This window comes from Biomphalaria glabrata, chromosome 5 (genome assembly GCF_947242115.1).
Source record: "Biomphalaria glabrata chromosome 5, xgBioGlab47.1, whole genome shotgun sequence".
Classification (NCBI taxonomy): domain Eukaryota; kingdom Metazoa; phylum Mollusca; class Gastropoda; family Planorbidae; genus Biomphalaria; species Biomphalaria glabrata.
Window position 1 is genome coordinate 17,239,865 of NC_074715.1, and position 27,791 is coordinate 17,267,655.

The following is a 27,791-nucleotide window of genomic DNA, read 5'->3' on the forward strand; positions in this document are numbered from 1 at the left end:
TCCCCCCCCCTTTTTCGCCCAATCAAAATGTCAATTTTTTTAACATTGAGCTAATTACTCACATTCATTGATGGTTTATACATATACTGATACAACTGTAAAATGTCAATTTTATTTTAAAAGTTCGTTGTTAACGACAATTTATAAATAGCATATATAGGTAAAGTGTAACATTATTAAAACGTCTATATCTGCTTTAATATATATTATAGGGTATTACTTTATATCAGACCTTAAAGAATTTCTTGCGGTAGGTGTTCAACATTATACTTCCACAACTGTTAGGCTTGCGATAATGGAATGAAACGATACAAACTGAAGTAATAAAATACATTATTTTGTAAAGCAACTCTTTTAACACATTTAAAAGCGTAATTAATAAAACGTTGTTTTAAAGTAGTGTAAAGTCTCCCTTTTTATTTTAAATTTGCAAACCTAGGCTACTATAAGCTCCACTAAAGTAAATCCGTATAAAGGGGACTAATTCAACTTATACTTCACATCAATCAAGTATAATTTCTTTCCCTTGTTCGAGAAATAGATACAGATCTGACCTATGTATTTTACATAGAAACCATAAAAGCATGATACATGTATACAGGTCTGTGCTTAAAACAAACAGGAAAAAAAAACAACTACAGTGACTTCCCCTGCATCTCTCGAATGCAAGGACAGAGCTGCTGTCAGAGCAACATTGCAACACTAATCAATTTTATTAGACTTGATCTAGATCTATATTAAATTATTTTTCTCTTCTGTAAGACAGGCTTTACATAATATAACATTGTATAAAATTAGAGATCTAGATCTATATGACTATATGGAATCATGGGTGGCTGGCAGATGGAAGTATTTCGTGTAAGTTTGAATTAGTTCTTTTCTAAGACTTAGAGTTAGACTTAGACTGTCAGTGAAGTCTAGAGTCTAGGGTGACTCTAAATACACTCTAAGTCTGAGTAGTCAACGTCTGTCTAACTCAACTTAGAATCTTAGATTTTAGATCTAACAAAGTAAATTATAAGTATTCTGGGGTCTAAAGACTTTAAGTTAACTTTAACTTTAGAAGTCAAGCCTAAGACTAAAAGTAAAAGAGTTTTAAGAGTGAGACTCTACACTCTACTGATCTACAGTAGATTAGTCTAGATTCTACAAATTCTAGATCTATTCTAGAGTAATCTAGAATCTAGACTGACTGTTGTCAGTGAGTGAGTGTGGTCACTGTGATGACATTGACAGTGATTGAGTGATCATCATGACCTGTGATGTCATGTTACATCATATAAATTTATAAATGATAGAAAATATTAATAAAAATATAATTTGCTGATGAGTGTGTAAAAATGTTTGTAAAATGTTTTACATGTTTCGGATGTTCCTTCACAGTTGAAGATAATTACTTCCTAGTCCAAACCTCCTGCAGGACGACAGGGGATGGGAGCGGGCAGGGTTTGAACTCTGGGCCATCGATAAATCTGAACGACAGTTCAGCGCACAAACCGCACGACCAGGCAGCCATCCTGAGTGTGTAATGTGTTACTGTTAGTAATATGTTGGTGTTTCTACTGTTACTGTTAGTAGTGTTACTCATTAAGAGAAGACTAAGTAGATCTAGTACTGTAATGGATGTATGTATATTATTTGCTCTTGAAACTTCTAAAGTCCCTTGATAATCCTAGATGCTTGAGTATCTTTTAAGGTGTATTACTGATGCAAGCTCGATGAGTAAAGACACACACCACGTTATGAGATAAGATAATGACGAACAGGCTCGATGCACAGTAACTCGAGATGAAATATATTAACAATCTTTAATACAGAATGGGCCACAGTCAAGTCAGTCTCTAAAATGATGCTATCCCTTCAAAAGCCAAGCAGTAACTGATCTAAGTGTACAATTATAATCCTTACCCCAATGCCTATGTCGTCACTATGTCACATTCAAAGTCAGTCTACTATGGCGCGTTTATTAACTAAACTAAATGTCTAACAGTCTCAGTCTCTCACTCTGGTCAGTTTAAGACTGTAAGTCTGTTCTGTTATATATATATATATTGTAATAACTGAAGGGAGGCAAGTCAATGCGATATAGATGTTTATTTACATGGAGATATGACAAACACATAGGACATATTCATATTGTTTATAGACTTTGGCAGAAATCGTTCTCTCTCTCTCCTACTGTCAACATCCGTCTTCTTCTAGTCTCTAATAGTGCGCACCTTCTGCAGAATCTTGGATGGCGGTGTGCATGGCGAGGTTAAAATTAGATCTATAAATTATGAGAAAATATATATATCTAGATCTATAGGCCTAAGACTTAGTTAGTTAGTAAGAGGGTGTTTCATAATTAATCATTAGTATGAGTAGTACAGACAGTGGTGACTTGTTTTTTTTTTATCTTTTAATAATGATTGGCTATCATTAGTGCAAAATGTGTTTTGCTGACCAGGGATGTTGTCGATGTTGATATATATCCTGTAGCTCTGGGGATCAGATGCATCTTAATTCTTTGAGGACTTAGGCAGTTGAATGAGAGCTCTCGTAACTCTTGAGGGGAAGACTGACTAACATCACTTGCAGTAGTTGGATTACAAGTAAACTTAAGTAAACTTTGTTTGGATATAGTTTCTGTGACTTGATTATTTTGTCTGGGTTAAAGGGATAAAATCCTGTCACACTGAAGCTGCTGGATGCTATCCCAAAAATGCTCGGTCAAATGGCTATATAAGATGACTGGCATATGGCTGGAGGCAGTATAAGACAATATTATTTTCTGAACACAGAAGGGAAATTTCAACAAATTATGGCTGGTGTGGCTGTCTATAAGGGCAGGTTTCTGGAAGTGTTTGGTAGATGGTTAAACATGCCTCTGAATTAGGAAAGAAAAATGGTTCAATTTATTCAACCAATGTTAGATACCTGAAGCAGTGCATTGGGAAAGTTTTCCAGGAGATTTTGTCACGGTATCCTTATGTAGGGATATATTAATAGAGGAGGCATGTACTGTTTTGCAGCACTCATTCGTGCTAGAACCTTAACCTGGGTTTTAGTGTTGGATGTAACATTATATACATGTTTTCTTCCCTTGCAAGACACAACCTTCCTGCTTTTGGTATCAAATACAAATCCTGTCTTATCAGTGTTTGGGCATGTCTGAATGGTAGGATCAATGGTATTAATGCATTCTTGAAAAGTTTTATAGCAATAATGCTAGTAACACTTAACCATAATTTAAAAATACAATTTGTAAAAAGTTTGTCAAAGTTTTTTTTTCTTTGCCAATTTTAACTTCTTTTGGTTTGCATTTACACCCCCCCCCTCACTTTTTTATTATCATAGTTTATTATTTTTTATTGTCTGTATCAAGCTATTGTTTTCAGCCCAATAAAATTAGATAGATTGTGGTTCAAATTTCAAAAGTAAGTTAATCAGCAAACAATTTTCCTAAATTTAATTTTACCTGCTTGCTGTCCATTGTTCACAGACAGGATGGCTGCCTGGTTGTGCGGTTTGCACGCTAAAATGTCGTTCAGATTTATCAATGGCCCCGGGTTCAAACCCTGCCCGCTCCAATCCCTGTCATCCTGCGGGAGGTTTGGACTAGGAAGTAAATTATCTTCAACTGTGAAGGAACATCCAAAACATGTAAAACCTTAGTTACAAACAAACTATCTTGCATTCATGCAAATTTAAAAACACATATTTATAAATATTTCATTAAGATCCTATGCATATATCATCTGTGTGCTATTTCAATTGTATTCATGCTTCAAGCATGTACTGTACCAATCTTTAATAAACTTGAACAACTAGATTCACACATGAATACATGTGTTAGATGTTTGAAATAACATGACCCATTTTTCACAATTTATAAAAATATTTTAAACCTACTTATAATGTACTAAAAATCTCTTAGAACTATTCTGATGTACTGTAAATAAAAGACTTTATTGTCAATAACTTTTTTTTTTCTGAGAAGGTAATATTGCATCTCCAAAACATTTATTACTTATATCCTGTTAATGTAATGACATTATTTTCAGATGGCTGTTTATATAAGTTTTCCAGTTGGCTTATTTTATATGTTCAACCAACCAGCTTTCTATGAGAACTGGATGATGGAGAAAAGGGTAAGCCACTCAATGAATGTGTTGTAATAATGTGGAAAACCATTGTTTGAAACAGCTTTTGTTAATATCTTGTTGAGAAGAAAAGGAACACTTTCGCAGTACCGGTATGTAGTCTGTTTCATTATTGATGAAGAGATTCTCCAGACGTGCTTTTCTGGTGAACTTCTTGGTTTCAAACACTTTTAGCAAATACATTTTGCTATCTTAAGTTATAAGTTATTATTATATTTAGCTTTATTCATTAACAATGTGTTGGCAGACGAAGGAAAGAAACAAATAATTTGCTCTACAATATACTGTTAGCTACAAGTCTTTAAATTCCTAATTAGTTAGTATCATCTATCATTAGGCTCACTTGTTATTTTTAGTTTTAAAAACAGTAATGTTACGTTTGAAAAGTAAATAAAAAACAAACATGTTTCATACACTTGATGTTTCAATATTTAATTAAGAAAAACAAAGGAATAGCTTTTAAAACACATATTGACTAGACAGTACTTTGGAACATTTTTTGTTAAAAGGGAAATGTTAAAATGTGAAATTGATTTCCACTTATGAGAAAAAATAGAATTAAAAAGATGTTAGATGTTTTTTCTCTGTGATTTGACATGTGAATTATCTAAGAAACGTTAAAAATCAAGCATTTGTCAAAATTTTATGTAACTACAAATTTCTAGATGATTTCCTATTCCCCTTTTCTCATTCACCAATCTCTATCTTTTCTATACAAATTACATAATACAAAATGGCTATCATGTGACAGTTTTTTTTTGTTGTTGTTTTATCAATATTATCACGTGGCTAAATGTTGTCTGTTTAAGATTAGTGAATGAGGTCCATTCATTTTTTTTTTCATATTCAATAGTCAATACTTAACTTTGTGTTAAATCTACATTATTTTACCTCAGCACTTGATTTTTAGGAATAAAAAGGGAAAGCTTTAAAATTATTACATGTAAGTAACTGCACTGCATATGGCAAATCTGACAGATCAAGTAGCCCCTGGTTGAAGTCCTACTGATGGTTAAATGCTGTTTAAAGCCTATACAATAGTAGAAAACAAAGTCTGGGCTAATACAAATATACTTGCTTTAAGCACCTCTGGCTACAGTATTTAAAAAAAAATTATTAAAACATACCACATTGGCATATTAAAAAAAAAAAAGTTCATTTTGATAAGCCATTCCACCTTTTTTCTCCCATTATACTTCATTAATTATATTTTTTTTTCTAGGCCAAGATTTTCCCAGCTTCTGATCCTAGAGCAGTAAGTGTAAAAATGTATTTAAAAATACATGTCTCATAGAATTCTACTCACAATAGTAGAGAAAACAAACAAAAAAATAAATATATATATATATATATACACATGGATATGTATGTATTTTGTAGTTAACGTTTTTTAAAAAAAGAAAAGTGATCATATTATTTATCTATCTATAAAAAAGGCACCAATAAATCGAACAAAAATGTTTTTCAAGCATCAATATGTATATATGTTTATATTGCAATAGAAATCCATTTGTCAATAAGTGATCTGTTGTAAACATAATAATTGTGGTCATAATGTCAATGTAAATGCAACATTCGCAATACAGTACTTTTATTTTAAACTGGACATAGAATCTAAGAGAAAACATTTTGATGGGTTTACTACAGAAGACAGTCAGAATGTAAATTTTTTCCTCACTCCAATTTTTTAAAAAACAAACTGCACTTTTTTAAATTTTCAGAATTGCTTACACAGTGTAAATAAGATGAATTGGTTTTCATTATTTTTATTCTTAGGTTGAAATACTTGAAGCTCGTAGAGCACAGAGGGAACTCCAACAAGAAAAGGAGTGGTTGAAAGAACAGCAGTCAAAACAGATATAGTATAGTTTGAATCTATGTATACACATGAACTTCAAATAAATTATTTGTTATTGTATATAGAATTGTGATGTGAGTTGTGCGCATGTTATAGCTGAATGATTTCAATGACTTCTTTTTTTTTTTTTCATGTTTTCTTCATGAAACGAAAGACATTTTTTCTCTCTAAAAGTTCAGTGTAAATTAAAATGAACAATTACATTTAATTGATGAGTTTTGTTGTTATTGTGTGGGGAAAAATAAATAAAAGCAAAAAAAAAAAAAAAAAAAGTTAAATTGCACAACGCTGCACTTGATTATTTCAAATAAGATTAAAAAAAACTGCAATTTAATGTAGCCAATAAAGTCTCAAACATTTATTCATGGTGACAATCTTTCTATTTCAATATTTTTTAAAATTTCACAACTTATTTCACATTGAACATAAAATACAATGTACACATTTGTTTTTTAATTTGTAATGTTATTTACTAGTTTAAGTAAATTTACAACTTAAAAAATAAACACATCAGATCAAACTAAATTCACAGAATAGATAACAACTATTTGTCTTAGTCATTATGAAAACTAAATAAATATATATAAATTTCTAACATTTTCAAATAATTTTGTCTTTATTATGTACAACATATCATTACTCTCAATCTTAAATACTTCCATAATCTATGAAAATATATGTAACATTTATGTAATACTATACTGAGGCCAAATCAGCATTATTTATTATTTTCTACTAAAATTTTAAAACTATTAGAAAAAAAGCTAGTGACATTCAATTGCAACTACTAAAAGTTGAAAGCATGAGCTTTCAACATAATGAAGTTGAGATTTTAAAAAAAGTGGTTATCAATTAATGAAAGAAACAGGATTGTGTCAAGACAATTAATGTGAAAGTAAATAAAAATTTTGTACATTTAAAAATATAGTATAAAACCATTGTTAAAAAAAATTCCTGTCCTGAGGCAATTGGAATATAAATAACCTTAGCAACATGAAAAAGGGAAGTATGAACTTGTCAACATATCAACAGATACTATTCTACTCATGACAATGTGGGAAACAATAACCTATAATTTTGTTACAGTGCATAATACATATTAACACAATTGTTAAAAATAGAGTGGTGATAAGCAACATCTCTTCTTAATTTACTGCAGGAGACAAATCCAATTTTCTTGAAAAACTTAAGAGCTGACTTAGCTCCTTCTAAGTGAATGGGCTGATTAATTCCACTGTTTTTCATTTCATGTATGGCTTCATTCACAAGACGTCTGCCTACACCCTTCCTCTGATGAATTTTTTCCACAAATAAAAAGGAGATCTGCATGAAAAAAAAAACAGTATGAAACTATAATGGTTATTAGTACCTTGTTACATAGCAAAATATTTGTTACACCATATAAGCAGCGTTTGAATGAATTGAATTAGTTTCATGCTTTATCAGGCCACACAATATATTTTCTGTTAGAACTCTCATGATGTCTTCACAAACAAGAAAAATGATTAAAGATTAGGTGTTATATGAAGCTGACACATTTTTTTAGTTATTCTGTTCTCAGGGCAAACAGGTTTACATAATCATATTCCCCCCTCTTCCCCCATATTCTACATTTATGACAAATTTTAAGTTCTTTCTGACTGACTTACTGAACTTAGTATATTCAATTTTTTAACCAGTTTTTCATAACAATGTCCATAACTAAGACTTGACATTTTGTACTTCTTGCAATGGGTCAAAGCTCCCACTTAGAGATTTCATGTGTGTGTCTGAGCTTGTTGGTAGTTAAAGAAGTGTGTGTGTAAAATGAAGATGATTACGTCCTACATGTTAACCAATGACTTAAATTCTGCCAAGCCACTGGTTTTCCTGGCTGGCTCAGGCAACCCATTCCATGCCCTAATAGCACTAGGGAAGAAAGAGCATTTGTACAAATTAGTCCTAGCATATGGATCGAGGAATGTGCCTTTATCTTTGTGTCTGTCTGAGTATTTTATTAGATTTTGTTTTTGAAGATAATGGTGTCATTCATATAAGAGGCGGCTGGTTGTGTGGTATGTGAGATCAAACCCATCCCGCTTCCATACCATACCACTACAGTAGGTTTGTACCATGACATATAATAATAATCTTCATTTCTAAAGGAACTTTCGAAACAAACATATTAAATATTTTTACTAGTTGTATCTCCTAATGCATTAAATTGATTAAAAAAAAATAGTCATATAATCAAATTCTCAGTCTATATCTTTATTGTAGAGAAAGATCCATAAGAAGCTATTTATAAATTATCAAATTGATGAGATGCAACAAATTTAGGCTTTCAATAAATAAAATGTTATAATTATTTTGTGGGCTAACTATCATCTCCAAAAAAAGTAAAAATTGGGGATATAAATGCAAACCAAAAGAAACTTATTTGGCAATGAAAGAAAAAAAAAAAGCTGAAAAAATTAGGGAAATAAACATACCTTGTGAAAACAATCATTCATAAAATGATCAGAATGGTGATGAGACCTACTCGTTTCCTTTGTTGCAATCCAATATGAGATAGCTCCAATGGCTACAGCAGGCTCTGATGGGTCTGGTGACTTAGAATATGCAATAATGGCACAATGTCCCTGTGGTATATCATAATGGCGACCAGTAACTTTGTATGCTATTTTCCTAAACACTGTGAACTCATTTTCCACCTTGTGTTGCAAAAATATTTCATGTTCATTTTTTACTGGTACCGGTATTAAAGCACAGGCACTTCTAAATTGATTCCAGTTCTGAAAAAGAATAATTTAATAACTTAATTAAGATTCTTTTTTAAATTGTTATAGTATAGCGCATCGTTCATGCCATGGCATGCTCAGTGCTTAATAGTCCAATTGCTTTTTTGGATATGTGGGGAGAGGGAGTATCTGGGAGGTTTTCATGCTACCTTTCGGCATTCAGCAACCCACAAATGAGCTCGAGTCAGGTTTTGAACTTGAGCCCACTTTATAGGTAGCCAAGTAGGGTTAGTGATACACTCCAGTCAGAAATAGTTTTAATGTAAAAGGATTAAGAAACCCACACATTAACTTATACATAATCATGTATTTCTTAGAGTATCTCTAGGCTTGTGTTAGTCTTGAGAAGAGCAAGATTTGGTTACTTCTGAACTTGGTAACCACTTTTCCATTGGCATAGAATACCATGTGCAGATGCACAGTTTAAACCCAATAAGAGCAACTCATATATAGGCCTAAATATAATACATTTCAAGATGCATTTAAAATGTATTTCTATTCTTGAAATGATGCATTTGTATGCAATATAATTTTCTTGATATTCTTTTTTTTTTTCATGTTTTATACTGTTTGGTGGTAGACCTACATAAAAGAAACTTTGGTAATGGCAAATAAAGCTAAATGATGTCATGGACCCAGTCACAAGTTTTATAGAAAAAAATTCAACTTTCATCACATCTTTAGTGCACATTAAATAAAATTCATTCCCTTGAATAATGACAAAGCATGCCAAAAGGCTCATTCCCAAGCAGCCAACCTCCTCTTAATTATAATAAGTTTGTAATAGGTTAACCCTCACTAAAACTGTAATACTTTCCCTTGTTGAAAGCTAGGAATTTCAAGTAATATATTTTGTAATAGGAATATTTGTTGTGACAGTTGGAAACATGGTATATGTCACTGTTCAGCCTCAAGCAAGGACCTAGATTAGTATACCTTAGAGCAAGTAAAGTATGGGCCTTTATTAATAATATTGTGATGGAAGCCTATTCAATTATTTTAGAGGACATTTTTGTAATTAATTAAGTGTTATACATCACATACTATTTTAACTCTGCTTAAAGCATGCTATATTTGTTGGAAACGCTTGATTGTCTTTGGGGGGAAGGGAGGTAATATTTTCTCAAGCTATTTTTTAAATGTGTGTTTGTAACTAAGAATGTCTCTCTCCAAGCATAACTACTTAGAATCCACATTTAATTTTTTGTTTGTTTGTATTAACAAGTCTCTAATTAAATCACCATGAAAGTGTCAACATGTTATCAAGTAATATGACTAAATATTTAGGTTAGCAATGCAAGGAAAAATAAGAACATTATTGCATACACAATTATGCTTTTTATTTTTTTATCTATGTATTTACTTGATTGCCATGTCATGTGTTGTCAAATCTCAAACCTTGTTTGCCACCATCCCCTAAGACGTTATAATTTTCTATTCTGAAGGAATGTTCAAAGAGTATAAGACAAACTTACTATTCGTCCATTGCTTTTTATCTCATCATTATTATCAGTGTCCAGTTTAGAGAGCCCATCTGTTCTAAACTCTGAATAGACAGATGCTGGAACATGCTGCTGCTGAGATGTCTGCATTTTACCAAACACTGTGTTTGATTAAAAAATGCAAAATGTTGATCTGCTAACAAAAATGAATAAGAGTTAGATCAACATAAAAATTGATATGGCTCTCTATACAAATAAATTTAATAGTTTCTATCTACAGATTGATAATATGGACTACATGGCGTGTCCTCTATATACATCACTAAATAAATGAATGATGGTATTTGCTTCAAGAATAAGGACATAAGAAAAATAATACCATTTAATAACCATTTTACTCTAAAATACATAGTCTAGATCTTGACGCAAGAACAAAGCAAACAAATGGACATCATACAGGCAGAGATAGGGAAACAATTAACTCTTTCTCTCCATAATTATTTTCCATGTTGCGATAGAATTATCAATTTTGCTCATTTTCGTTTCACTACCCTGATAGGATTAAACTTCAATTACCTTTTTGTTTGTTACAAGAAATGTTATATTAGGTAAGGAGAGAAAGAGTTAAGTAACATGAAGATCTAGTGGAGCAGGCTGTCTATCTGGAGAACTAAATATCCATTTTCATCTATCACATTGGCTGATATCAAACTGCCAAATAGTAGCCTATATTAAAATAGTTTAATAACTCTGCCTCTGCAGTGATGCTAGTGGTGCACACCATAGCACTATTCAGCATATGGCACAGATGGACCTGTTTAGAGAGAGACTTTACTTCACCTAGGTATGACAGCTAAGAAGGAAGCTGTGTACAATGAAGCCAAATATAGGCTGAGGCTACAAGACACTTAAAGCATGTCTTCGACAAGTTAATGAAGACAAGTATTAAGAAACCTGCTTGTCTGAGGCAGACCAGGATATCAACAAGTTCCTGAAAATGATGCAATCTAGATGCCGAAGACAGGTGTGGATGGTAAAAAGAGAGCCTAAATCAATGGTTATGTCTGCACTGGATGAGGCAAAATATGTAGAATGTAGGTCACAGTTGGCTTTGGGACTATATAGCCTTAAGAAATACTGCACTCCTAATTAATCTTTGGACTTGAAGAAAAGCCTTATATATATATACAGATAGAGTGAGGGGAAGGGAGTGAAAGAGAGTTATTCTACGCCAGATTAAGAAAAAACAAAAAAAAAAGGAAAAGACAACTTTAGAATTAGTAGAAATAAGAAATCAGTAGAGTAAGAGTTCAGTAAGAGTTGTAAGAGTTATAATAATAAATTTACTAGATCTAGAAAATCTAGATTGATATAGCGGCAATCTAGCCCAAGAACTATGACTATGTAATATAAAATATAATTATAATATAATACTACTTTTTTTTTACTAGTCTTCTATAGATACTAGAACTAGAGCTACACTAATAGTGTTACTAATAATATAGACTGTTAAATCTAATATAGTATTATAAATGGTATTATACTTATAACATAAGAATTAACTAATTAATATTATAGTTATAGTATTTTATAAGTTATAGGGTTTCATTCAATATCTAGACTCAAGTTAGCTAGTCATTCTAGTAACTAGTAGAGTTTCTAGATCTATCATTATAATAGTAATAGATCTAAATTGTAAAATCTAGTTAATAGAAGATATAGTTACGTCTAGTACTACGTCGACTAAGTAGTACAACTACAGTACTGGTACTGAAGTAGTATTAGTGTACAGTAGATCTAATCATCTACTTAATCTAGATCTGGAGTAGGAAAGTAAAGTTCCCCTTTCAGATCTTGTGGTCTATAGGGCAGATGATGTAAAGGTCATCTGATTCCTTGGCCTACGGTTAACGAGGGTGTCAATGTCAAGTGGCCAGCACAACGACCAACCGCCTTTACTTTTCCCCAACTAATGTCAGTATTGTCAGGTACCCATTAGAGCTGGGTGGACTCAGAGGCGCCCAAGGATCCCGAAATAAAAATCCCAGTCTTCACCAGGATTCGAACCCGGGACCCTCGGTTCAGAAGCCAAACACTTTATGATTTTACCACTCAGCCACCGCGCCCCCTTAGCACAGACTTGACTACTCTAGAGTCCTAGACACTCTAGTTATTTATTCTACTTTAACTTTAACTTTTCTAGTAAAATTCTATTTTTATTTTATAAGTTTACTTATTTAAAGTTTTAAACGTTTAAACTAATTAATTTATTAGTTTTAAAGTAATTAAATTATTAATTATTACTAAGTTATAAATCTAGAATAATGATAATCTAGATCTATTATTCTATTATCATCTATTTAACTATTATTGTATTTATAGTAAATTAGTATACTATTATAGTATATACTAATAATAATACTAATAATAGACTAATAATACACTATAGTGACTATATAGTAATATACTATCTCAGATCTGCTATCAGACTATACTTCATTACTTGTCTACTTGACTATGATTAGTGACTATAGAATAGTTATAGATTATAGACTATCCCCTATACTTCATAGTCATAATCATAGTGACACTATAGTGAACTATAGTATAGACAGTGAGTATAGTCTATACTGTCTATACTATACTATACTCTATACTCTAAATCTAATTCTAATCTATATACTATATAACTTAATATAAGTATATTACTATATAATTAAAAGATACTGACTTGATCTAGACTTAGAATCTAGATCTATATTAAATAATAATATAGTTTTATGGATCTAGACAGTACTAGGACTAGACTTTAGACTGTATAGACTTCTACATGCTTTTGCAGTGATGTTTCTATTTTGATTTTTTTAATCAGAGAAATCTACTTTCTTTTATATATAATATCCGGTTCATCGCCTATGGATACGTTGTAGTTTACACAGCATTTCGTGACGCATACGCAAAAATGTTCAATATGTATATTATTGCGCGTATTTAAATAAATACTAAATACGTGTGCACATTTATTTTAGTTTACTCGGGTGTTTAATTTCTCTAAACTACTATCGATAAACCTTCTGTGCATTATCTTAGTTAATTAGAAAACGAAATTTGACATACGTTCTATGTTACATCTAACAAAATCTACGTGTAAACATTACTATTTTGTATCTGAGTAAATTGTTCTTCCGTCGTCCATGATGGTATTTAGGTTTCTAGAGAAGCTTTTGTTTTTAATTCACCGTCATGAGTACTGAAATAGAACCTCACATTACAAAAAAGTATGAAATTAAAAAGCGGTTAGGAAAAGGGGTAAGAGATTCCATCATAGCACCAAATCATGATAATCTATCATTTTAAACTCTAGATTTAGTTAAATTAACAGACTCGAGTCACTGTGACTGTGACTATACTGACTACTGCGAGTAGTCAAGTAGAGACACAGTGACAGTGGTAGTGAGTAGTGTGAGACTGTCACTGTGTTACTGATTAGTGTTAGTCACTTAGTGTGTAATTACTAAATTAAAAAAATTAGTTTCAATAGAATATACTTGACTTACTTAGTCTATATTTATTATAATTTATATAGATCTTTTATAAATCTATATTATAATTATTATAATATTAAATATACTTATAATATAGATTATAGATCTATATACTTAATACTGGTGTCTGGTCACTAAAAATTTAATAACTTCCCTCATTATAATTAACTCAGCAAAATAAAATTGGTATCATTGGAAAGCATTTCTCAAGCTCTATCTAAACAAATAGGTTCCATTGCATTGTGATCATTTTGAATTTTTTATCGAAGTACCTAGTCAAGTCTATCTTAGATTAGAATCAATTAGCTAGATCTAGATTTTATTAGATAGAGATTAGATCTGAATTCTGATAGTTTCAATTACTTGCAGTGATCAGTACCGTACACGTAGATCTAAAATATAAATCTAAGTAATATAATATTGAATTCCATATGAGTAGAATCAGCTAGTAGATCTATCATCTACTAGTAGCTAGTACCGTAGATCTATGATCTAGTACTAGATCTAGTAATTTAAGTTAAGTAAGACATCTAGATTCAATTTAGATTCTAGATTATTTTTATATATTTTTATATTATAAGTACTAGATCTAAAAGCTACTACTTTTTTTTTTATTACTCTATCCTCTAGACTACTGATAGTTATATTATGCTACTATTTTTAATTATTAGTAACACAGATCATATACTCTCTATAGTCTGGTGAATAACATTAAGAAACTGGAACATAAAAAAAAGTAAAGTTTCCCCTTTGAGACCTTGTGATCTATGGGGCAGCTGATGTTAAGGTCATCTGTTTCTTTGGCCAATGGTTAACGAGCAGGGTGTTATGTGGCCAGCACATCAACCAACTGCCTTTACTTTCCCCAACTAGGAGAGAAGACTCAAAAGTAGCAATTATACACATAACACTGAACCATAATCTTCAAATACAAAAAATAAATCTAATTAAATACTCAGAAAGACACAAAGATAAAGGCACATTCCACGTTCCATATGCTAGGACCAATTTGTACAAATGCTCCTTCTTCCCTGGTGCTATTAGAGCATCGAAGTGGTTGCCTGAGCCATCCAGGAAAACCAGTGACTTGGCAGAATTTAAGTTAACATGCATGACCAGATGCATTATGCATAGGACATAAGCATAGGACATAATCATCTTCTTTTTTTGAAGTATCGTCTGTATTATATAAGATAAGATAATATTAGACTACTTGCCAGTCTAGACTTAATCTATTCTACTTTACTTTAAAAAAAGTGTCTATATTTCTACTTTATTTATGAATAGATAGTCATATTGAATTGGCATTAGGCAGAATAGCTTCTCTACAAAAATTGTAATGGACTGGATTAAATTAGATATCACTATGTCTTACCATATTGTTATGCATATAATAAATAACTAAAATGTATAGATCTATGATGTCTTTATTAACATTTTTTAACAAGTTGTATTCTACTAGACTATAGCTAATTCTAGTTTTGTCTATTAGACTAATAGATTTTAGCTTTTAGAAACCTCTTTTGTTTTGAATTTTGAAATTATTCCTTTATAAATAAATATTTTTTCCTTTGTGATCTTACAGGCTTAAACATTTAAGATCTAAATGTTTTTGTTATAAATACAAGAGTGTTTTTTTTTCAATATAACTATCAGTCACCTTTTTTCCATCCAATATACCAAGATTTATTGATGAATATTTATTTTATCAGTCTAATGCATTTTTTTTAAATAAATTTATTTCAGGCTTATGGAATTGTTTGGAAAGCTATTGATCGCAGAACAGGAGAGGTGGTGGCAGTAAAAAAGATTTTTGATGCATTTAGGAATAAAACAGATGCACAGGTAAAGCTCCTATCTTTTATATATCATCATCATCTTTCCTTTGCTGTCCTCATGGAACATAGGGCCTTAGTAAAACATGCCACTCTCAACGGTCTTTTGCTAGCTTTTTAATGGCTTCCCAGCTCTTTACTGTTTTCTCTGCTTCACAAATACACTGTCGCCATGTTCTTTTTGGTCTTTCTCTATGTCTTGTGCCCTGGGGGTGCCACTCTAAGGCTTGTTCAGCTCTGTTATTGGTATCTTTTCTAAGATCCATGTCCACTTTCTCTCTAAGATATGCTCCTCTATATTTTTCTGTTCACATACCTCCCACAGTTTGGTGTTTTCTATTTTTATTTGTTATATATAGCTTCAATTAAAGTAAAAGTGATTTTTTCTTTAATATCATGAGAAACATATAATGATTGTATTGAGTTGTATCTATGAATTACAGTAATATTTTGATCTTGACATTTAAAAAAATTAACTTTACAAATAAACTCACTAAATGTGGATTAGTAGTTTTAAGCTACAGAAATCATCATAACTTATTTAAAGGGAGAAAAAAAATTATGTGAATTTTACATGATTGTTTCTATTTTTATCAGCGAACATTTAGGGAGATAATGTTCTTGCAAGAATTTGGTGATCATCCTAATGTTATAAAACTTCATAATGTAATAAAAGCTGAAAATGACAAGGACATTTACTTAGTATTTGAGTTCATGGGTAAGTTATTTTGTTTCACTGAGGATATTGTAATCTAACATGTTGCTAAAGATTTAAAAACTTTGGCTAAGTGTTTACAGAGAGATTGTTAGGATCTAAATTTCTGTTTACCTTCAATATCAACTACACTTTTTAAATAGTATAATTAATATTTGTATTCAACAGAGACTGACCTTCACAATGTTATCAAGAGAGGAAATATTCTGAAAGATGTACACAAACGTTATGTCATGTACCAGCTGTTCAAGTCCATCAAATATTTACATAGCGGAAATGTCATTCACAGAGACCTAAAGGTACATTTTTTTTTCATTTTATTTTTTAAAAGATAAGTACAAAGACCCACAAAATATGAAATGAAAATTTATGTTTAATTTAATATGAAGGTGTGACCTAATGCAAATATTAGGTCTTAAGATCAGTTAGGTTCATTTATGACCCTAGAACTGGCAAGTTAGTCTAATTGTAAATTATGATTCCTAATTATATTTCCTAGGATATCAATCATAGCCTTTAGGTATTGTTAGGCACTTAGGGTAGTGATGCTCTATAGTTGATGAACTTTGAACATGACAATTAGTGACATCATGGATAGTGGTGTTTAGTTTGTTTACATGTTTTTATATTTAGTTGGTATTAGGACTTCAAGGGTATAACATTGATTATTGACAGACATGACTGTGACCCATGTTGTATTAAAAGTTGATTTACATTTTTAAAGTCTGGACTTCTATTTCTTCCTTGTTTCCTATTGAATAATATAATAAAAAGAAATACATGAACACAAATATTTTGTTTAATCATTTGTATTTAATAGTCCAGGCATATTAAGTTTCCCTTTTTAATTCACATTAATTTTTTTATTTTTACTTAGAAAACATATTTTAACTAATTTTGATATCACATTTGGTTCTTATTTTCAGCCTTCCAATATTTTACTTGACAGTGAATGCATAGTTAAATTATGTGACTTTGGACTGGCCCGATCATTGACCCAAATATCTATAGATGAGACTGGTGACCCAAACCTAACAGAGTATGTTGCCACCAGATGGTACAGAGCACCCGAAATACTGTTGGCCTCACACAGGTATAATAAATGCTTTATTATAGTTTTGCTTTAGATAGATAGCCATTTTTTTTAATGCTGAGTTGGAGCTTTGAATTTTGGTCTGCAATAGGGATTTTGACCATTTGCACTAAAGGTAGGCAAAATATAATATTAAATTGGGTGGATGAAAGTTCTGATCTTTTGACACTCTATTGGGTGTACCACATACAAGATAGCCTCTATTTCAGAATTCCTAACTGCCCTCTAAGTCTTAAAAGGGGACAGAACTTAGTTTTACATTTTCTGACCATGAATTTTTGTGTTGATATATGGAGATTTCTGTTATATAGTAGAGAAACCTCTACCTGTATGTGATAATTGTTCATTTACATTTTTTGTTGTGATATAAGTGAGGTCTCGTCTCTATAGTTGGGAAACCAGTCTTTATTAATTGTTTGTATTACATTCCAGGTACACCAAGGGTGTAGATATGTGGAGTCTGGGCTGTATACTTGGGGAAATGTTGCTTGGGAAACCACTCTTCCCAGGCTCATCAACAATCAACCAAATTGAAAGAATAATGAACTCTATTCCTACACCAACTCGAGCAGGTATGTATATATATTGATTTTCTTTTTATTAATCATTATTTAAAAAGTATTTTTCTAGAACTAAGAATACATTTTTGGTGACAATCTGGTGTTTTGTAGTAACATGGAAAAAAAAGTCAGTGCATCAAAACTTCAAAAAGAAAAAGAAACAAAAACAGTAGCATCAAACTGCAAACGATCAGCTTATCTGCATAAAATAAGTCAATAGTATTATCCCCACAACATTTAAATACATTATATAGCATTAAGTTCAAAGTCTTTCTTAATTTTTCAGCATTTATTGACACACTTAGTTCAAAGTCTTTCTTTTCAACTTTCAATGTCACATTTAGTTCAAAGTCCTACTTATATTTCAGCAGTCATTATAGTCTTTAGCTCAAAATCTTTCTTAAAATTCAACATAGCATTTTCAAAATATTGTTTAATTTTAAAAATGCTAAATCGTTATGTTTAATTAATAATTACAAGACCTTATAGATTGAAAGCAGTCTCAAAAATATAATAAATAATACTAATAAATTAGTCTGCCCACAGCGTAGCATATGCCATTATTTTGCAGGGCCGGCCTTAGGCCAATACAACCTATGCGACCCCAGTGGGCCCTGCACTTTCAAAGGACCCGAACTAATTCTAAGTGTAAATTATTACATTTAATCATTTTATAACTTAGAACAGAATTCACGCAGCCTCCTGATTTACCAGGAGCGCCTTGAAATCTCATTAAATTGCAAAATATATGAAAAAGTCCTGGAATTCTCTTGAAATTATTAAAATCTTTTGAAAACTCAAAAAAAAAATCTCCTGTAATATAAAGACAACAAATTGTCATTTTGGAGTGTCATTCAAAATGGAAAGTGCAAATCCTACGCGGGATGAAAAAAAAAACGGCATTATGCAATACCCGTAATTGTGGAATTTGGTGAAAGAAGCTTCTCGCGCCTCAAACTAATGAAGAATAACTTGAGGTCAACAATTCTCGACGATAGATTGAAACATTTGGTAATTCTTGCTATTGAGTGTGATTGAGTAGGGAACAGAATTTTTATGATATACTGTATGGTTTCGCTATACGCAAGGCTCGTAAAAATTCTGTAGGTAGTAAAGAATGAATAAAATGTAAAGATGAATTTATTTTCTATTACAAATTCTTAATTTTCACTTATTATCCATATCCCTACCCAAACTTGGCCTCTCCAAACCGTTTTTCATAGAGTAGAGCTCCACAATGGTTGAGTCAGGCCCTACTATTTAGTGGCTGGTGAATATAGAGTAGATTACTTGTTCTCCCCTCCCCTCTTTTTTTTTTTTTTGCAGCTAAAGTTACATGGGGTAACTCTGATTTTTTAAATTTCACTTATTATTCATATCCTTACCCAAATCCGTTTCGCATAGGGCCCCACAACGGTTGAGTCCGGCCCTGCTATTTAGTGATGGGTGAATACAGAGTAGATTACATGTTCTCTTCCCCACCCCCTTTTTTTCATCGCTAAAACTCTGTGGGGTAGAAATAAAAAAGAGTGATGGTTCCATGACTTCTTGGTCACAACGGTTAAGTTTGGCCCTGCTATTTTGTGACGGGTGAATACTACTTGTTCTCCCCCCCCTCTTTTTTCGTAGGGTAACTCTAGTCCAACTTGCAGAAATAAAAGAGTGAACTTTCCTTTACTTCTTATCCAGACTCTTGAGCCATGAAGAGAATTATATATATATATAGATTATTTTACCTAAGCACATTTTTTTTATATCTATCAATTTAGACATTGACAGCCTGAAAACTAGTTATGGAGCATCTGTTCTAGATAAAGCCTCTGCCACTGTTGGAAGGTTAAAATTGACTTTGATTTTTGTTCTAAAAGTTCCTTATTAATATCTTAGGACTATAGACATAGGAACATTGATTGTTATTAGATTTATAATTAAATCTTTATCTATTTACAAACACACCCAAAAAAAAAAAGGAACAAGCGGTCATTTGAAGAATTGATTCCTGATGCTCCTCCAGATGGCTTGGATTTAATGAAAAAGCTGCTGCATTTCAACCCTGACAAAAGAATAACTGCTGATGAAGCTTTAAGGCATCCATTTGTACAAAGGTAAAAGTTTTAAATAATAGTAGCACTACAATATATAATTAGTGAAGTAGACTGATGAACTGACAGAAAGTATTGTGGGTACATAAATGGATAATAGAGTAACATATATATATACATACAAATAAATACTAATTTTGTGTGTTATGGTATATGACTGCCTAAATGGCAGAATTCTAGTCTATCAAGCAATAGTGTTCGATTTGTGTTCTGTTGGATTGTAGGATTATATTGATGATTGGATGGGATTATTGAGTTTGATCAGCTCTAATAGCCATCTATCTATTTTTGCCATTAATCATTGTATTGATCATAATCACCCTCATAAACCTTTGAATATTTATCATGGCAAATTCTAAATGGCATACATAATAGATATTGTTTTGTTTTGTCAAATAAGTTTTACTTCAGAATTTTACTTTTGAATGATTATTTTTTCTTTTTTTTAGCCTTTAATTAAGAAAAATTGGTATATATTAATTTTCAGTACCAGTATAGAAATGTTCCACATTAAGTCTTGCTTGGAAATTTTTATAATGTGTTGAAGCTTATTTTTTTATCAAGAACTATTAGCTGGAACTTTTTTATTTCCAATAGTCATAAATATCTAAAACCGACCTTAAATAACCCATCTACATTTATTTTGAACTTATGAATTTTAAAATATTATTACAAACTTACAGCTGATTCAATTTTGCTTGTAAGACACTCCTTGGATTTAATATCTCTCTTTCATGTTTACAGTAACCAGGTAGAAAAAATATTTTTTAGAAAGTTTCCTAACTTATTTTTAATACTATTTCTAACTTAGATTTCACAACCCAAGCAGTGAGATGAGTCTCAACTTTGATGTAGTACCACCTTTGAGTGATGATGTACAGTTGACTGTTGATGAGTACAGAAGTAAACTTTATGAGGTATTTACATCATGTTTACAATCATGAATATGACAAACTACTTACATAAAGTATTTTTTTAGGAGATTTTCTTTTTTTTTTTTTTTCATTTTTAAAACATAAAAAATGTAATATGTTAGAATATTTAAAACCTGCTTTTTACAAAGCTTATATCAACTCACTCTGTCTGTCTGTCCGGTAAAACTTTTGTACTTGTTATTTCTATAACACCCAATCTCTATTTCTTTTATTTAACAACACAAGAATCAGTTACAAAAATTTACCAATTAGTTATCTAACTATTGGTAATTAATTATTTTGTTTGTATCTTAAATAATGGAAAGATATTGTACTTCACTGAGGTGGTGGTATAAGCTAAATTAGTCCCCTTTATAGGTTAACCCTTTAAGTAAGGTTAAAACAAACAATAGATAACTATACAATCTTCTATTATCATACACACCTCACTAGGTTAGAATGTCGTGAGTCATGAGTTTGAAGTCTGGTCATTCCACTTGTTTTTTTTTTTTTAATAAAGCTTTTAAAATTCGTCCAGATATCCCTTTCTTTCTTCCCCCCCCCCTCCCCCAATAGGTCCAGATAAGTAATAGGATCATAGATATTGAGTTAGCTAAAAGCATGAAATAGTGCTAAACAAAAACCAAATTAATTGTCGTTGGTCTAGATCTATTTCAAACTTAATTACATGACTGATCCATACTAACTGATACAACTACACTTTCTTTAAGCTTTGTTTTTTTTTTCAAAAGTATTTTGTATGTTTTTCTTATTAAATATTGCTCTTGAGACTCAGATTATGTACTTAAGATTTGATAATTTTTTTTTTAGTTTACCCAATGATTTGAAAACAGAATATTCTGTATTCTTGTTAGGGTTCATTCTCTTATAGGAAACTTCAACTTTCTGATGTATTTAAACACTTTTATAATATGTTTTTACTCTTTACCTTGTCACACTTGGCTGGTCACAGTCAACTTTAAACTGACCTTTGTCACATGTGTCAACTAGTCACGAATACGGCTACCCCCACCTGTGTTGCCAGTTCAGTTACAACATTTTTTATGCATCTGTATTAGTTCTTCCTTTTTTGTCTCTGTATGTTTCTACTTTGCATTGCTTGTTCTCTAGATGATCATTCAGAAAAAAACAGAACGAAGGAGAAGGAGGCGAGCGGAGAGTCAACTGCAGGCTGCGCAAGATCAGCAGGATCATGTAGAAGATGGATATACTCAAGATGAGCAAGGAGCTGACCGCCCAGCTAAAGAAAATGTGCATTCTTCTCCCAAGCGACCTTCACCTCAAACAGTTCACAGATATGTTGAGCAGCCAGCAAGTCATCAGTCATCATTTTCAGGTAAAATTATACTTGAAAAAACACCAGGAGAATGGGACATTTTTACGTTCATATGTTTTTATTAGCATTACCTCCCCTGCCTTGTTTCCTTATCATTGATTTTTTTTTCCTTCCTTGCATTACTTTGCTAATTATACTTTCTAATCTTCACTGGATGATTTAGTATTTATACGTTATTGTCCAGAAAAATGCATTTTCAAATTAAAATAATCCACCACTTTGGGGTTTGTTTTTTTTATTGTTAAATGGGGTCAGAAACTTTGTAAAATCAAAACCATACAAAAAAAAAACAAAACATAAATTTATTTGAAATATATCTAGACAGACATGTATTTTAATATAATTTTACACACATTTTTTTTTAATTATTAAATTTTTTAGAAAAGTGGTCATTTCATAAGATTTCATTAAATATATTTTAAGGCACATACCACTGAGTATATTAAGCAATATAAACATTTTTATAAATACAAACATTTTATCAGATAATTTTCTTTTTTTATGTTGCCCTTGCATTATAATAGTACAAAATTATTATAATGACAACAATCTAATTGTGCTATGACCATGTAGATCTTAATGATCTGACCTAATAAAAAAATATTTTCTAGGTGCTGGACTTGGTTGTCAGAAGCATGCATGCAGTTTAAGAGTATTTTATTAACAAAAGTAATTAATCCCCATTGACACTCCTGGCATTGACAACCTTTGAAACTCTTTATTCTAATTATTTTACATTCTATTTTCACAATGTGTAAGCTTTAAAATATTAAACAACATTTGCATCTGGTCTGTTAGGAAAGTTTTTTTGTTTTTTTTCATTGTAGCATTTGGCAGGACTACTACCACAGATCATCAGTCAGCAGTACATTACAGACAAAAAACATTTGGGAAACAGAAAAGTTATGAAAATATGCAACCTTCTCAAGCAACCAATGGGGTAAATGTTCAGGTTCACATAGAAGAAAATTTCTTGTTTAGTGCCAACTATTTTAATAGTTTGAAAACATCTTTTTGTATACCAAGACAATAATATACTCTCTCTGACGTTGCAGGAAGTCTACTCTCAACAGATGTCTCAAAAGGGCAGGCACACATCCGCACCTGCAGCTGTGAGAGGCAATGCTCGTCAGGGATCAGGTGTTCAGCGTCCTCAGATGATTACAAGAGAAGAGAGGGGTGGTGGGGGAGGACTTGTTGTGGCTAGTTCAAGAATGGTAAACTTTTTTTTCAGACTTTGATGTATAGTTTCGACTTCTTCAAATTTAAAAGAGAGAAAAAATATATTTTCTTAAAAACATATTTTGAGTGTATTGATGAATATAGTGTTCTTTTTTATTAAATGACATGAAAAGATATAAGCTTTTGACTTCAGAAGTGAGGTTCTCAAAACAAACAGAGGTGTAGTGTGATATTTAGAGTGTATATGAGTTTACTTAGTTCTAGTGGTTGATTATTGTGCTGGCAAAATTAAAATAGCTTCTCATTAAGCTCCACTGATAACCACAGGTTTTTTACTCTCAAGAAAAACTTAAAATTTACCTTTTTTTTGTATATAAATTTAATTGTATATTATGCTTTTTAATGTACCAGGAATGTATATTAGTTTTCACAAAGCTAAATAAATAATTATAACAAATAATCTATTTGACATTTTATCTTCAATGACAATTTTATTTAAGGTACCTGGCCAAAGACCAATATCAGCTACAAATGCTAGAGCTAAGCCTATTTTTGGCCGCAAACAGTTCAGCAATGCTGTCAACAATCCAAGCACAGGTGCTCCAAAGTCTCAGTTTGGCAGCTACTCACAGAGCTATGGTACAATCTCTGCCAGCAGTCTGGCTGCACTACAAGGGCGCAAGTCATGACTAGTAAAGCCTCAGCCAGTCACAGCACAGGACCAGTATGGACACTTCTACCACAATGATATCAGAATCATGGAGATGCCAGCTCACTATCTTCCTTCACCTCCACCCAGACCGAAAGATATGAACCAGTTTGACTATCACCCACAAAGGCACATGGACTATTACCACATTTAGCTGTAAAGGCTGAGGCATCAGTGGAACTCATACAAGTTCATTTAAATCTCAGAAGCAATCAACAGAGAGCTTCTTGATTTTTATTTTCAAATTAGTTTGAAATACTGTAGAGTCAATTAAGAAATGAAAATAGAATTATAACAAAGAAATGTAATACTCAGGTTTACATTTTTAAATGAAGCAATTTTAATGTTATTTACCTTTGGGTTGGCTCAAAAAAAAAAAAGAATTTTTTTTTTAGGATTAATCTGCACAACACTTAGTTATGGCTAATTTATTTTCTGAAGAAATATTTAACAGAAATATTTTGGATCTATATTGGAAAAATCTTGATGAAATATATTTTGAAAGTAACTAAAAAATATTTAAAAAAAGCAAATCATAAACTACATTATTTTATTTCTATGTTGACTCCTATACTGCTCCAAGGGCTATCATCAAGTCTAAACATTAGAATGTAATAAAAGAACTAGTAGACTGTTTGCATTTTCTATTCTCATATAGTCACATTTGTAGATGCATCCATTGTACTTCATCTTACTCATTCTCAACATATATGTTTCAACACAGAATCTTAGTAGAGAGTTAATGAAATGAAAGTATATAATCATGTTTCTGTTAAGAATTTCTAGTTACTTTATAAGTTGGAATGTAGTTATCTCTTAACGAATATTGATATTTTAATTTTTTTTTTGCTTATTACTTCATTTAGTATATACCTTAGGATGTTATAATTAAAAACAATAATAAATTCATTTGAAAGTTTTAAGGTAGAGTTGTTTGGGTTTCAAATCCAGCATTTGTGATAAGCCTTGTTTATAAGTTAAGTTCTACTAATTACCTGAAATATTAAAGTTAAGGGAGGGGTATCTAGGCATCAGTGTATAATTGTTCATTATGCTTAAATACATTTTAATTTCTCTTAACATGGAATTTGAAAATTGATTTTTTTTTCTTTGTGTGATGATCTTTGCCATAAACAAAAAAGTATTTAAGGAAACAAAAAGTCTTTTAGTACATTTGAACTTTGATGTGTGTGGGTTTATATTTCTTTTGAGTAGCACTTTGTGTTCATAGAAACCAAAAGCAACTTATCGTGTAGATGTTGTTTTATTTGAAGTTACGATTTTTAAAAAAAATGTAATGTTTGATTATAAATTAATTCACATTTTGTGAATTTAAATAATAAAAAGTAAATATACTATTTATTGTTGTCATTTCACTAGCATTACTCTGAATCATCATGATATTTTATGAATGTAATATGACTTGTAAAAAAAAGTATGCATTGTTTTGTGCTATTGTGATGGATGGGTGTGTTTGTAATTGATTATTCAGAACATAGACACAATGAGAGCAAATTTACGAAATTATATTTTTAGATTTAAAACAGTATTGTCTCATTAAATATTTCACAAACTTGTGTTCTGTGATCATTGTTTTTGACATTGAAATATCTGCACTTGATTTTTAATGTTTTATAAAAAAAAATATAGATACTATTTTTTATCAATATATTTGTGTGTGTGCAAAGGTCGACAATATAAGCTTTAGATATTTGGAAGTTATTAGTACTTATGCAGATAAACAAAACTATTGTAAGTATTTTTTATACAAACATCTGATTTAATGGAACTAAGGTTGTTGTTTTTTAAAATATAGGAGTAAGTTGACAGAAAAAAAAATGTTTTGTGGCAGAAGAAACTTTTCCAAAATGTCTTTGGTTAAAATTTGTTTACAAAAAATATTTATTTAACTTAGATTGCTTTGTAATTTATGGTTTGTATAATCAAGTTCCTTAAACAAAGGACTTTATTTACCAAGACTTTTTAGAGCTCTCTATCTGCATCTTGAGACAAATCTGTGACCTAGTTTTGTAACTGTGATTCTAATGACCTGCCCTTACACCAATAAATTAACTTGTGATATTCATCTGTTTTTTTTTTAATTAATGTATTTTTAATTGATGTATTTATGAATATATTAGCAAAGAAAAGTTTTACAAGATTTTCGTTTTAATTTTTACAATTTGTTTTGAACAAAAGGTTTGCTTATTATAAATTGTAAATTTCACATCTTTAATCACTGTATTTGCAAATTTGCTAGCAAGTTTAAAGTAGTTGATCATAGGTCATTAGTTCCAAATGAATGAATTGTGAAAAATTTGCACTAGCTAGATCTAGATGCTAATGTAGACTTAACAAAAAGTACTTCATACATGCATGTGTTGGCTTGTTACATCCAGATCTTAGGTGTCATTTAAAGCAAGAGCATGATCTATTCAGTTGAACTTTGTGAAGACCATGTTAAGACATATGATTGTGATGTATTATTAAGTCAGTTGAAGACGACAACCTGATATATATTCCCTCTATTACTTTTACCACAAACAGAGCAATATAAGCATTTCACCATTATTCAACCAACAATTACATCATCTGTTATCAAATTCAAACATTGTTTGACAGTTTTTATGATTCTAATACTAATAAAAAATAAAACTAATCTACAGAATCATTTTTTTTCTTCTGGTCTTATTGTTGTTTCCACTTAAATAAAATCCTTAAACTTGAAATAGGTCTAAGTCCTTTAGGCCCCCTTCAATCATAAAACGACTATATATCATCTCATTAAGCTTGAATAATGTAAAAGTCTGGCATTAGCACTACATGTAAACTTAAACATAAGCCATATTTATTAAAGGAATACATTATATTACTAGATATAATTTGTAATTGGTCAAAGCCTGTTCTTGGTTTAATTTTTTTACATTTGTTGAGGCTACATCCTGTCTTTAGAAGGAACGTCTGTAATTTAGGCTATAAGATATAAAAGTATAGGCGTAATTTGGAGGAAAAAATGTCTAAAATTATCGGCAATGAACGAATAATTGAGTAAAGAAACTAGGCCTAATGTCAATAAAAAAAAAATTGCCTAGAAGTCTAGATCTAGAATCTAGTTACAATTTAGTAGGCTAAATGTAATAAAATTTTTGAAAAATCATATTGATTACTCTTGCATCAAAAGTTCACATTCTATGTTTATTGCCAGTTGTTTTTCTTCCCTTACATTAATTAATATATAGTTCATTGATATAAGATATCAAATCTAAAAGTATTGATATTCTGCAGAGCTGAGAACATTCAGCTATGGGAAGGGATGAAATAAGAAGAGGATAGTGGGTGTAGGAAACGAGAATGAGTGTTGGAATAAGAGAGAGGGAGAAACAAAGTGGCCGAAAGAGGAGGGGGTCAAAACGTTATCAACATCGACTATGTCCACCCCAAGAGATTGGACATTTCAGCCTAGATATTCACCTCTCACGCCACCCAGATGTTAGGTGAAGTGGTCATTTGATGACCTTTTCATTTTTCCATGGGCGTAGATTTTTCACTTTATT

The 27,791-nt window shown here is 31.1% G+C and overlaps 3 protein-coding genes across 5 annotated transcripts; 2 read left to right on the top strand and 1 right to left on the bottom strand.

The window, feature by feature from the left end:
* Window positions 1-622: 622 nt before the first annotated feature.
* Window positions 623-6,211, top strand: LOC106064346 (protein PET100 homolog, mitochondrial-like). The gene is made up of 4 exons (XM_013222869.2): window positions 623-858; window positions 4,047-4,133; window positions 5,368-5,400; window positions 5,922-6,211. The coding sequence occupies exons 1-4, from the start codon at window positions 829-831 to the stop codon at window positions 6,006-6,008; spliced, it is 237 nt and encodes a 78-aa protein (XP_013078323.2). The 5' UTR covers window positions 623-828; the 3' UTR covers window positions 6,009-6,211.
* An 8-nt stretch (window positions 6,212-6,219) lies between these two features.
* LOC106064379 (uncharacterized) lies at window positions 6,220-13,109 on the bottom strand. Of its 3 annotated transcripts, none has more exons than XM_013222934.2 (4): window positions 12,957-13,109; window positions 10,259-10,418; window positions 8,475-8,777; window positions 6,220-7,326 (listed from the first exon to the last, which is right to left on the bottom strand). In XM_013222934.2, the coding sequence occupies exons 2-4, from the start codon at window positions 10,373-10,375 to the stop codon at window positions 7,084-7,086; spliced, it is 663 nt and encodes a 220-aa protein (XP_013078388.2). In that variant the 5' UTR covers window positions 10,376-10,418; window positions 12,957-13,109; the 3' UTR covers window positions 6,220-7,083. The 3 variants fall into 3 exon arrangements, with proteins under 3 accessions (XP_013078388.2, XP_055885387.1, XP_055885388.1); XM_056029412.1 differs by having other exon boundaries at window positions 10,259-10,386; window positions 12,957-13,105; XM_056029413.1 differs by having other exon boundaries at window positions 10,259-10,421; window positions 12,957-13,101.
* An 86-nt stretch (window positions 13,110-13,195) lies between these two features.
* Window positions 13,196-26,323, top strand: LOC106064373 (extracellular signal-regulated kinase 2-like). Its single transcript, XM_056030387.1, has 13 exons — window positions 13,196-13,534; window positions 15,517-15,615; window positions 16,203-16,323; window positions 16,489-16,619; window positions 17,247-17,413; window positions 17,846-17,985; window positions 19,743-19,809; window positions 19,944-20,078; window positions 20,887-20,992; window positions 22,121-22,346; window positions 23,174-23,286; window positions 23,402-23,563; window positions 24,029-26,323. The coding sequence occupies exons 1-13, from the start codon at window positions 13,469-13,471 to the stop codon at window positions 24,215-24,217; spliced, it is 1,722 nt and encodes a 573-aa protein (XP_055886362.1). The 5' UTR covers window positions 13,196-13,468; the 3' UTR covers window positions 24,218-26,323.
* Window positions 26,324-27,791: the final 1,468 nt, after the last annotated feature.

What these genes read in the sequence shown, in the direction of transcription:
- LOC106064346 (XM_013222869.2), top strand. Translation starts at nt 829, where the DNA reads ATGGGTGGCTGGCAGATGGAAGTATTTCGT. An exon ending in GGCAGATGGAAGTATTTCGT is followed by an intron (nt 859 to 4,046) that starts GTAAGTTTGAAT and finishes CATTATTTTCAG; the next exon opens with ATGGCTGTTTATATAAGTTT. An exon ending in ACTGGATGATGGAGAAAAGG is followed by an intron (nt 4,134 to 5,367) that starts GTAAGCCACTCA and finishes TTTTTTTTCTAG; the next exon opens with GCCAAGATTTTCCCAGCTTC.
- LOC106064373 (XM_056030387.1), top strand. Translation starts at nt 13,469, where the DNA reads ATGAGTACTGAAATAGAACCTCACATTACAAAAAAGTATGAAATTAAA. An exon ending in AAAAGCGGTTAGGAAAAGGG is followed by an intron (nt 13,535 to 15,516) that starts GTAAGAGATTCC and finishes AATTTATTTCAG; the next exon opens with GCTTATGGAATTGTTTGGAA. An exon ending in TCCTACACCAACTCGAGCAG is followed by an intron (nt 17,986 to 19,742) that starts GTATGTATATAT and finishes CTATCAATTTAG; the next exon opens with ACATTGACAGCCTGAAAACT.
- LOC106064379 (XM_056029412.1), bottom strand. An exon ending in TAAAAAGCAATGGACGAATA is followed by an intron (nt 8,778 to 10,258) that starts GTAAGTTTGTCT and finishes ATTCTTTTTCAG; the next exon opens with AACTGGAATCAATTTAGAAG. An exon ending in TGAATGATTGTTTTCACAAG is followed by an intron (nt 7,327 to 8,474) that starts GTATGTTTATTT and finishes TTTTTCATGCAG; the next exon opens with ATCTCCTTTTTATTTGTGGA.